This window comes from Antechinus flavipes, chromosome 3 (genome assembly GCF_016432865.1).
Source record: "Antechinus flavipes isolate AdamAnt ecotype Samford, QLD, Australia chromosome 3, AdamAnt_v2, whole genome shotgun sequence".
In the NCBI taxonomy this organism is placed as follows: Eukaryota; Metazoa; Chordata; class Mammalia; order Dasyuromorphia; family Dasyuridae; genus Antechinus; species Antechinus flavipes.
The window spans coordinates 86,641,251-86,652,599 of NC_067400.1; the positions used below are offsets into that span (position 1 = coordinate 86,641,251).

At 39.6% G+C, this 11,349-nt stretch overlaps 1 protein-coding gene and 1 long non-coding RNA gene across 3 annotated transcripts in view; one reads left to right on the top strand and one right to left on the bottom strand.

The window, feature by feature from the left end:
- The window catches only part of LOC127553258 (uncharacterized), a 43,002-nt gene extending 41,084 nt beyond the window's left edge, over nucleotides 1-1,918 (top strand). The window contains exon 7 of one of the 2 annotated variants that reach the window (XR_007951705.1): nucleotides 141-1,733. This is a non-coding gene — a long non-coding RNA (uncharacterized LOC127553258). The other variant, XR_007951704.1, reaches the window with a different exon arrangement.
- SERP2 (stress associated endoplasmic reticulum protein family member 2) overlaps nucleotides 1-7,279 on the bottom strand; it is a 31,885-nt gene extending 24,606 nt beyond the window's left edge. The window contains exon 1 of the mRNA XM_051983849.1: nucleotides 1,905-7,279. Within this exon, the coding sequence (XP_051839809.1) occupies nucleotides 1,905-1,988 (84 nt within the window). The 5' untranslated portion in view covers nucleotides 1,989-7,279. The remainder of the gene's footprint in view (nucleotides 1-1,904) is intronic.
- Between the last annotated feature and the right edge of the window lie 4,070 nt (nucleotides 7,280-11,349).

An 11,349-nucleotide genomic window follows, 5' to 3' on the forward strand; every position in this document is an offset into this window, starting at 1 on the left:
GTAAATATCTGAGGCCAGATTTAAGTTCAGGAAGAAGTCTTCCTGACTCTAGACCCAACAGTCCATCTGCTGAACCAGCTAGATGTACCTCAAATCCAAGTTATCTTTTCTCTAATGATGTGCCTTTCATTCTTTCCCAGAATTCTTCACTGTTTGGAAGATTCCTTCAAAGATGGCTCAAGTTGAGCCCGTCCTGTGATCTCACTCTGCTTTGTAGTCCACCACAACCAGGACATCAGACAATAATCAGAGGGATTTGTTGTACTAGCTAGGATCTTCTCTGAACTTCAACTGACCCAACCATGAGTCTGAGTAGTCTCAGTCACAGGGGTGGGAAAGTCTGTTGGGCAAAGATTTTGGTCTAAAGCAGTGGGAAAAACACTGGATTTGGACTCAGAACATAAAGTTTTGAATTCTATCTCTGCCATTCTGGGGAAAATCACTTAGCTTTAGTGTAAAGTCCCTTCCATTTCCAAAACTATAATTTTATTTTCTCTAAGGTTCCTTCTAGTTAAAAATCTTACAACCCCTCTCTTGCCTTCTCTAGACATTCATTACCATCTCTCCAAGTTTCTTCACTTAGGAGAAAAGGTTTTTTCCCCCTATATTAAAGCTTTTTATTTCTAAAACATATATATAGATAATTTTCAACATTCACCTCTGTAAAACTTGTGTTCCAAAATTTTTTTCCTTTCCTTCCTCCCACCCCTTTCCCTAGACATCAAGTGATCCAATATATGTTAAACATGTGCAATTCTTCTATGCATATTTCCACAATTATCATGCTGCACAAGAAAAATAAGATCACAAAGGAAAAAAATGAGAAAGAAAACAAAACACAAGCAAACAATAACAAAAAGAGTAAAATAATACATTGTGATCCACACTCTGTCCCCACTGTTCTCTCTCTGGGTGCAGATGGCTCTCTTCATCACAAGATCATTGGAACTGGCCTGAAACATCTCATATTGAAAAGAGCCATGTTTGTTAGAATTGATCATTATATAGTCTTCTTGTTGCCATGTATAATGATCTCCTGGTCCTGCTCATTTCACTCAGCATCAGTTCCTGTAAGTTTCTCCAAGCCTTTCTGAAATCATCCTGCTGGTCATTTCTTAAAGAACAATAATATTCCATAATATTCATGTACCACAATTTATTCAGCCATTCTCCAACTGATGGGCATCTACTCAATTTCCAGTTCCTTTCCACTACTAAAAGAGCTGCCACAAACATTTTTGTATACATAGGTCCTTTTCCTTTATGATCTCTTTGGGATACAGACTCAATAGAGACATTGCTGGATCAAAGGCACAGTTTGATAGCCTATTGGGCAGAGTTCCAGATTGCTCTCCAGAATGCTTGGATCAGTTCATAACTCCACCAACAATGTATCAGTGTCCCAGTTTTCCCACATCCCTTCCAACATTCATCATTATCTTTTCCTGTCATCTTAGCCAATCTAAGAGGTGGGTAGTGGTACCTCAGAGATGTCTTAATTTGCATTTGTCTGATAATGACTTAGAGCATTTTTTAATATGATTATAAATGGTTTTAATTTCTTCATCTGAAAATTGTCTGTTAATATCCTTTGACCATTTAACAATTGGAGAATGGCTTGAATTCTTATAAATTTGAATCAATTTTCGATATATTTTAGAAATGAGGCCTTTATCAGAACCCTTGGATATAAATATTTTTGGGAAAAGGTTTTTATTCCTTGTTTCTTCCAGGTGCAGGTCCACAATGAATGGTATCTCCATTCTCATTGGAAAGAAGCAGCATATGGTGGAGGGTATGAAGAGGAAGGGTGTCATGCTCAGTCTTAGGGAGAAAGAAAACCAGCCTCTAAGATGTTCTCCCTCCCCAACCCACCACAGCATAATATCCATCTTCTGCCTTACCAGGGTTTTGGCTACGTTCCCTCTCTGTGTGATGTTTTTGCTGTGCTTCTTGTTAGCCATCCGGATCCGCTGTTTGGCCACCATTGCTTGGTTGCTTTTGTTTTATACTTATTCTTTTCGTTCGTTCGTTTGTTCCTTCCTTCTTCCCTCCCTACCTTCCTTCCCTCTCTTCTCTTTCCCCCTTCCTTCCTTTCTTTCCTCCTTCCTTCTTCCCTCCCTACCTTCCTTCTTCCCTCTCTCCTCTTTCCCCTCTCTTTTCTTTCTTCCTTTCTTCCCCTCTTTCTTCTTCTTTTCCCCTTCTTTTCTTCCTTCCTCCTTCCTTCCTCTCTAATTCCTCTTTTTTCTCCCTTTCCTTCCTCTTTCTCTCTTTCTCCTTATTAAACTTCTTTCCTTCCTTCTTCCCTCCTCTTTCCCCTCTCTTTTCTTTCTTCCTCTCTTCCCCTCTTTCTTCCTTTCTCTTTTCCCTTTTTCTTCCTCTCTCTTCCTCTCCTTCCTCCCTTTCCTACCTCTCCTTTCTCTCTTTTTCCTTATTTCTTAACTTCCTTCCTTCCTTCCTTCCTTCCTTCCTTCCTTCTTCCCTCCCTCCCTCTCTCCTTCCTTTTTCCCTCCCTCTCTCCCTCCTTCTCTTCCTTTCTTCCCTCTCTTCCTTCCGTCTCTCTCTTTCTCTCTCTCCCCCCCCCCCCGCTTTTTTATTTGTTTCTTTCTATTTCAGACCCTCTCCAATAGAGCTGAGTGTGTTACACAGAATTATCCATGCTCCCTCTCCACCTGCCTTTTGCTGCCTTCACGTAGGAAGAAGCGTCAGAGTGATGCTGCTGTGGTTCCAGCCCCGGGCCCCGGGTCCCAGCCCCTGTCCCAGTACCAATCCCGAGCCCTGGATGCTTCCAAACGGGAAAGAGGATGGATGGACGGAAGTAATCTCTCATCTCAGGAAACCCTTTCCCACTTCCTTGTTATCCTTCCGGTCCTCCTGCCACCTAAACCACACAGAAACAAGAGCAGACACATCCACGTGTCCTTCCTCGGGTGGCAGCGGCTCTTTTCGGGGGCCGTGGTGACGGGAGGCTCTCTCTTACTAAGTTCTAAGCGTGGAACGTTGGGAAATGCAAGATTCTAATCCGCAGTGGATGGAGGGTGGGGGAGTGCGGGAGTGTGGGGGAACTGCCCCCCCCTCCATCCCCAGAATTCGACCCTTAGACTGCCCCCGCGGAAAAGAGAGGACGGTGTGGGCCGGGTCCCTTGCAGACCTCTCTATCCACATCCCTCTTCCCGCCCCCCGCCCAGCTCCAGCTACTATTGCCAGCCCTAGTATTCAGGGTACAAGGGTGCCCTGGACACAGATTCCTTCAAAGCCGTCCTTGATACTTAGTAATTTGCACATATGGGGGTGGGGCTGAGCCCGCGCAGAGAGGGTGGGATGTGGTTGCTGAGCTTGGGATGGGAGAGCTGGAAACTTCGAATTGGGGACGTGACCAAAGAGTTCTGTGAGAACACCCGCTCTCCTTGGTACTTTTCCCGAGCTGGAAGTGGAGCTGCTTGAAAAACAGAACAAAGTCCGCCAATGCTTGGCCCAGCCCGGGCGCGGTGGGATGAGCCTCCCCCCCGATGGTTGGGGGACCAGGGGCGGTCCTGAAGTTCGGGATTGGGGGGAAATCTTGCCTTTGCAACGTTTTAAGACTCAAGGCTGAATTGGAGGGGGATTAGACTAGAGCACCCTTTTCTTTTAAACTGGAGCCAGTGTGCGCCCGTGTGAGCCCACGATGAGCCAGGGGCCGGTGGCTCCAGACTTGCTGACCCCTGATCCGAGTTAACATAAGCTATGTTGTCTCGTCTCCCTCCGAGAAGGCGGCCCTGACCGACCACTCTGTCCCGGAAATGGGTCCTCGAGCCCAGAATTTTGTTAACTCTTCTCAAATTGGGAGCCCACCAAGATCAGTCCTCTAGGTGCAAGTGGAAAATAGGGAAGGGTTTCAATGTCATGAGAAGTAACAGGATTGTAGATGGGGGAAGGTGAGGAACGGGCCTAAGAGACCAACCCCTTTTCTCTTACTTCCCTCTTCCATTTTTGCTTTGGCAACTGAGACTTTCTCCTTAACTATGTAGAGGTCCGGAAAGAAAAGGTAAAGCCAGGAATTCACAAGACATTTCAGCCTGAAAAGAACTGAGGTGATGCAAGAAATAGTTATTAAGTGGGTGGGGAGATTGGAATGGGATAACATTTTAATATTAATCCAACTTTCCTGGAGACCTGGTCTTGTTGTTGACTGCTACCTGGTTCCTAGAGGGTTTTATTTGGGTTTGTTTTTGTGGGGGAGGGGCAGAACATTATTCAAATTTCTTCTGTCCCACTTGTCAACCCTTCGATTATTAGTTAAATGACCAGTCAAATCACTCACTCTGAGTCTGTTTCCTACAATTTCCTGGAATTTTCACAAGACTAATGTAAACAGGGAAAGGGCTTTAGTAAGAATAAGACTTGGATAAGTGTCAGGAGCCCCAGCTTGTCGATAGGGAAGTCTGAATTCAAATGTGGCCTTAGACACTTATTAGCTGTGTGACTTAGAGAAAGTCACTTAAATGTTATCTGCTTGTTTTTTGATCTGTAAAATGGGGATAATAACACCAACATACCTCATATCTATCAGATATGCTAACATGACCAAAAACCAAAATAATGGCTGTTGAAGGGAATTTTAAGGGAAATTGGGGCACTAATACATTGTTCATCACATTGTGAACTGATCCAACCATCCTGGAGAGCAATGTGGACTATGCCCAAAGGACTATAAAACTGTGCATACCCTTTGACTCGGTAATACCACTGCTAAATCTACATTCCCAAAGACATCAAAAAGGAAAATAACCTATTTGTGCAAAAATATATCAGCTTTTTTTTTTATGGTGGCTAAGAATTGGAAATTGAAGAGATGCTCATCAATTGGGAAATGGCTAACCAATGTATAGTATATGATGATGATGGAATATTTTTGTGCTGTAAGAAATGATGAGCAGAATGATTTTTGAAAAATCTGGACTTTCATGAACTGATGAAAAGTGAATAGAACCAGGAGAACATTGTATATGATAACAGCAATAATTGTGAATAATTTAGCCATTTTCACCAATAAGATGATCCAAGACAATCCCAAAGGACTAATGTTGAAGCATAGTATCTGCTTCCAAAGAAAGAGCTGATGTTGTTTGAATATAGGTTAAAGCATGCTATTTTTTACTTCCATTATTTTTCTTTTATTCTAGTCTTGTACAAAATTTAATATGGAAATGTTTTATATGATTTTACATTATTGTACAGGTATAGCCTATACCTGAAGGAAAGGATGGAGAAAAGGATTTAATTTGGAACACAAACTTTAAAAAAACACAAACGTTTAAAATTGTTTTGAGATATAATTGGGAAAAAAATGAAATATATCCAAATAAGAAAAAAGTAAACAGTGGGACTAAGAAAAGAATAACACTCACCTTCCAGAGCTTTGCAAACTTTGAAGCTCTATATTACTGCTATCATCATCATCTTCATTTATAAATATTTATTCGACCAAACATATGACTTTGGCACTGCTCCCAACTTGTCAAGGGGCTCGATTATTGCCTGCTTTCTTCCTCGTTCTTCCCTCCTTTCCATTTGTATCTGAACTGCTCATGAACAATTCTGCTAGAGGTCACCTAAGAAGCTAATGAGATTTGTTTCCTGTAATTAGTCTTTTCCCTCTCGACTTGCCCATCACCATTTTCAGAAGCATTTATTAAGTATTTATTTGTTTGGAGTTATATAATCTCAAGTAAATGAGTAAAAAAATGGAATAGAATAGATGATGTAATGTGCCCTGTTTAACCTCTGCAGGAAAACAGGAACTTTAATATATACTGCTAGAATACAGTGATCAACAACAGCTTGGAAAATTTGGTTCTGTTTGGAATACAGAAATTTGCTTGTTGGTGAACATTTATTTCAAAGATGGTCATTCTCTCTGCTGCTGTTTTTAAGTCATATCTGACTCTTCATGATCCTACTTGGGATTTTCTTGGCAAAGATACTGGAGGGGTTTGCCATTTCCTTCTCCAGTTCATTTTTTACAAATGAGGAAATTGAGGCAAACAGGGTGAAATGACTTGCCTAGGGTCACATAGCTCACGTCTGATGCCAGATTTGAATTCAGGCGTTTCTAACTCTAGTCCTGGCACTATGTCACTTAGATGCCTCGATCATTGTCTAGTCCTGAAAGGAAGAATTTCTAACAAATATGTGAACAATAAAATGAGACTGAAAAAACTAGAGTCTCAGATTGGTGAGTCTAAGCATTTGGGTGCTTAGGTACCAGTTAGTACAGTATCTTGATACCTGAACAAACATAGGTATCGTTAAGTTGGGTCAAGGGACAATTGGTTATTCACAAAAATAGCAACAACTCTTTATTTTATTTAAAATTTCCTTTTAATATGAACAGACAATTTTCAGATGATGAAATTGAAACTATTACCACTCACATGAAAGAGTGTTCCAAATCACTATTGATCAGAGAAATGCAAATTAAGACAACTCTGAGATACCACTACACACCTGTCAGATTGGCTAAGATGACAGGAAAAAATAATGATGAATGTTGGAGGGGATGCGGGAAAACGGGGACACTGATGCATTGTTGGTGGAGTTGTGAACGAATCCAACCATTCTGGAGAGCAATCTGGAATTATGCCCAAAAAGTTATCAAAATGTGCATACCCTTTGATCCAGCAGTGTTACTACTGGGCTTATACCCCAAAGAGATACTAAAGAAGGGAAAGGGACCTGTATGTGCCAAAATGTTTGTAGCAGCCCTGTTTGTAGTGGCTAGAAACTGGAAAATGAATGGATGCCCATCAATTGGAGAATGGCTGGGTAAATTGTGGTATATGAATGTTATGGAATATTATTGCTCTGTAAGGAATGACCAGCAGGATGAATACAGAGAGGCTTGGAGAGACCTACATGGACTGATGCTAAGTGAGATGAGCAGAACCAGGAGATCATTATACACTTCGACAACGATATTATATGAGGATCTATTCTGATGGAAGTGGATTTCTATGACAAAGAGACCTAACTGAGTTTCAATGGATAAATGATAGAAACAGCTACACCCAAAGAAGGAACACTGGGAAATGAATGTGAACAATTTGCATTTTTGATTTTCTTCCCGAGTTATTTTTACCTTCTGAATCCAATTCTCCTTGTGCAACAAGAGAACTGTTCGGTTCTGCAAACATATATTGTATCTAGGATATACTGCAACATAGTTAACATATATAGGACTGCTTGCCATCTTGAGAGGGGGGGGTGGAGGGAGGGAGGGGAAAAAAACCAAACATAAGCGAGTGCAAAGGATAATGTTGTAAAAAATTACCCTGGCATGGATTCTGTCAATACAAAGTTATTATTAACTAAAATAAAATTTAAATTAAAAAAAATAAAATAAAATTTCCTTTTAGCACTCAAAGATACTATGTCATATATATATATATATATATATATATATATATACACACATACATATATACATATATATAGTCACACACACACAGATATTATACACATATAAAGTCACACAGCTTGTCAGTAGCAGAGCTGGAGTTAGAACTCTGGTCTCTTTTCCCCCAATCTAATAACTCTTCAAAAACATTGTGCTAGGGGCGGGAGCCTTTGAGAAAAAGCAGAAGTCTTTTTGCACAGCTGTGTTTTAGAAGTGATCCATACTAGCCCTGAATTTCCTTTTTGTAGAAAACTTATCACCCAATGGAATTCAAGTTCTTAGACATGCCTTGGTAAGCACATATTTGAGCCCAGAAACACTGACCCTGGTCAGAGTTCACTGTGTTAACCTGGTGTTCCTTCTTGACCCTGTAGGTGATGTGGTGAAATGATGAAATGCAAGATTCAATTGCCTATTGCTCTGCTTTGATTCTGTGGCTAAAATAATTTTGTCTGAAGACAAAACTACCCTGCTTTAACACTTCTAATGACGTCCCATGACAGTTCATTCACTAGGCTGACTAATGGCTAGAGAGGTGCGTGGGATTTCCCTTAGTGAGAGCTAAATTTAGTGTTTTCATTACTAGTGACGATTTATTTCCTTTCTTTAAAATTTCATCAGCTATTTCAGTCTAAAGCTTCTCTCAGTTTAAAGCATCATGATTTTTGTTGAATTGGTGCCATGGTTGTGTTTATTTGATATATATATATATATTTTTTAGACTTCATGTTGACCATCTTCTTGTTTGGGATAAGTCCCCTTCTGTTTTCCTGCTTGCTAGTTTTTTTGTTTTTTGGGTTTTTTTTGGTTTAGTCATCAGTAAAATATGGAGACTACTCCTAGCACCTAATAATTTCCTAAGCAACTTTTTACTATTTCTCTTATGACACAGAAATAACACATTGATGTCAACTAGACACATGTTTATATTATTGTAAGGTAAGATAAATAAAAGTGCAAGGTAATATAAATAAAACTGAGATGGATATTTAGACATCGTGTGGTGGAAAGAATATCAGATTTGGTTCAATGGATTCCAGTTCAAATTCTGGTTTTGCTATTTGTTCTCTGGGACCTTTGGCATATTACTAAATTTTTTCTTCCCTTAAATTTCCTCAACTGTAATTGAAAGTATTGAACTATATCAGTGCTTTGTGCCATGGGTCTTTTTCACAGATTAGTGAAGCCTCTAGAATCCTTCTCCAAACAATACATAAAATAAAATGCACAGGATTATAAAGGAAATGAAATTCAATCAAAATATTAATAAAAAACAAGTCCTCAGAACCCAAATTAAGAACCTCGAGACTGGATAGCCTCTACCATTCCATGATCTAGGATATGGTTTTCTGTGATTCTTCTAAATCGATACACTAGTAGGGATGGGGGGTTGGGATAAGGTGGAGGACTTCATAAACTGATAATTCAATTCAATAATTATTTACTAGCCCTGTGCAAATGGGTGAGCCATTGTGGGGAACATAAAGGAATGTATGATCGATTCTCTGCACTTGAAGAGTTTAGAACTTAGAGAAGCAAAGCTATAATGCAAGAAGATTTACATCAAACACTTGTGATTTCTGACAGAAGGGAAGGAGGTGGGTTTGAAGTGATTATTCTGATGTTTCCTCTTCCATGTCTCAATGCTAGAAATTGCAGGCATCTTCAGCTTTCCCCAGACTGACCAGTTTCCTCAAACCTCTTTTTTCTCTGCTAACGTTGATTATTCAATAAGGAATTGTTATTGAGCCATTCAGTTGAGTTGGAGTCTATCTCATGGGCTTATCATGGGGTTTTCTTGGCAAAGATACTGGAGTGGTTTCCTATTTTCTTCTCTAGAGTGCTTCCATTTTACTGTTGAGGACCTGAGGCAAATAGGGGTTAAATGAAGTGTCTGAAGATAAATTTGAACAAAGATTTTCGTGAATTCAACTCCATCTTTATCTCCCCTTTATCCACTCTATCCACTGTCACCTCTCTCCACTGCATCCATTGCACCACTTAGCTGCTCCTTAAATAAGGGATAGTGTCCTAATTTGTTCTATGTGTAAGAAAATACAATAACAGAGGCAGGGAAGGAGAACAAAGGGTAGAATAGTACAGTATATTAGATGTAATAGTGGTCAGAATCAAATGCTTCTGACTGCAGAAATAAGGACGTTTTCTGCTTAGAGTCCTTCCCCTGCATGGGAACAAGGGAGGGAGAGGTGGACCTCAGAGGAACCACTCAATTAGAAGCGAGATGTCTTTCTCTGACTCAGAGCCAGGGGAGAAGGAGATTGTCTCTGAGGGGCTCTCAGTTTATTTAGTTCATTAGTCATTGCCCTCCTGGGTACAGCAAGACACCCACATTAGCCCCAACAGAAGTAATGTAGCAGACAGATACAGCCTCTCTATATGGAAGATCTGGGGAAACAGAATACCTGGTTAAATGTGTTTTTTTCCATCTGGCATTAATAGAGATTGTCATATGAATTCTGAATATGCTGCCTGCTTATTCCTCTGTTTCTGGCATCTTTCTCCCAGGAATCTTTACAAATGGTTCTCAGAGCTTCACACAGACCTTTCCAGGAATCCAGAACATCAGTAATGAGTTCTGGGGCGGTGTCTATATAGCATTGCTGGGCTATATGTCCATATGAATGGGAGACCATGTGATGAAGTGGATAAAGGGTTGTCCTGCTTCTGACACATACTGAATGGCCCTGGACAAAAAATCTTTAAATCTCCCAGAGCCCCAGCATGCTTTTCTTATCCTGCAGCTTATAGATCAAGTATTGATATTTATTGATGGAGGGAGATTATTTATCAGTGACCATAGGTCTAATGAAAAGAATTATGCACAATGCACAGAGTAATAAACATAGAGATATGTATATAATACACATTTATATATAAACATATTTAAGTACACATGTATATATACCTCTATGTGTGTATGTATACTTATATATTACTATATATATATATGTACATATATATATATATATAGGCATAATATGTTTTACACTTTACCAATAGTTTCACTGATGTAGCGAAAATCCTTGTTCAGAAATATCTGCTCTTGATATATATTGGTACCTCTCTGCAACACTTATTAACACACGTCCAGATAGTTACACACACATAATAGACATACATATCATATCCTTAAAATCTTCATACCTTTTTTAATCTATTAAAGGTATTTAAACTACTAGTGGTTAAATGTGTGACAAGATCCTATATATACACATTTATGTATACAAATGCACACACACACACACACACACACACACACATATATATATTACATATTTATGTAACTATATACATTTGGCCTTGAAGTCTGGTCTGTTGGAGACTAAGTGAATAAATATATGCCAATATGAAGAAATCTGTCATTTACAAGTTCCTCCCTAAATAAAGATTGGCTACAGGACCTGCTTTTTCTCTGAATTAAAGCCCTTTCCCCATATTCTTTTCATTTGACTTCATTTTTTAAATAAACCTCAAGTGAAGCTTTTTCTCAGATTTGGCGTGGCTCATCTCTCAGTCTGCAGATGTGCAGGCTAGTTTAATGCATTGGTTTGGACACATGGACTTTACTATATACTTTAGTATATACAGGGTGTCTTTGTTTTTTTAATCTGTTATTAGATTGCTTAAGATTGCACTAACACTTTTGAGATACCCAGTACCTGAGTTACCATGCATCCAATTGTATAAGAGGCAAGAGGGGCAGTCCCGTCCATGAGTAAGCTCACCCTCTCCTTGGGCCAGACAAAACATACACAGAGGAATGGAGTCATTAAAGATGGCCAGATGGATGTTGAACTGGGAGTCATTATATGTGGGCCTGCTTCCCAGTTCTTGTCCTTGGCCGTGGGATCTTAACAAGTACTTTTTTTTTTTTTTTTTGCAAGTTTGTTCCA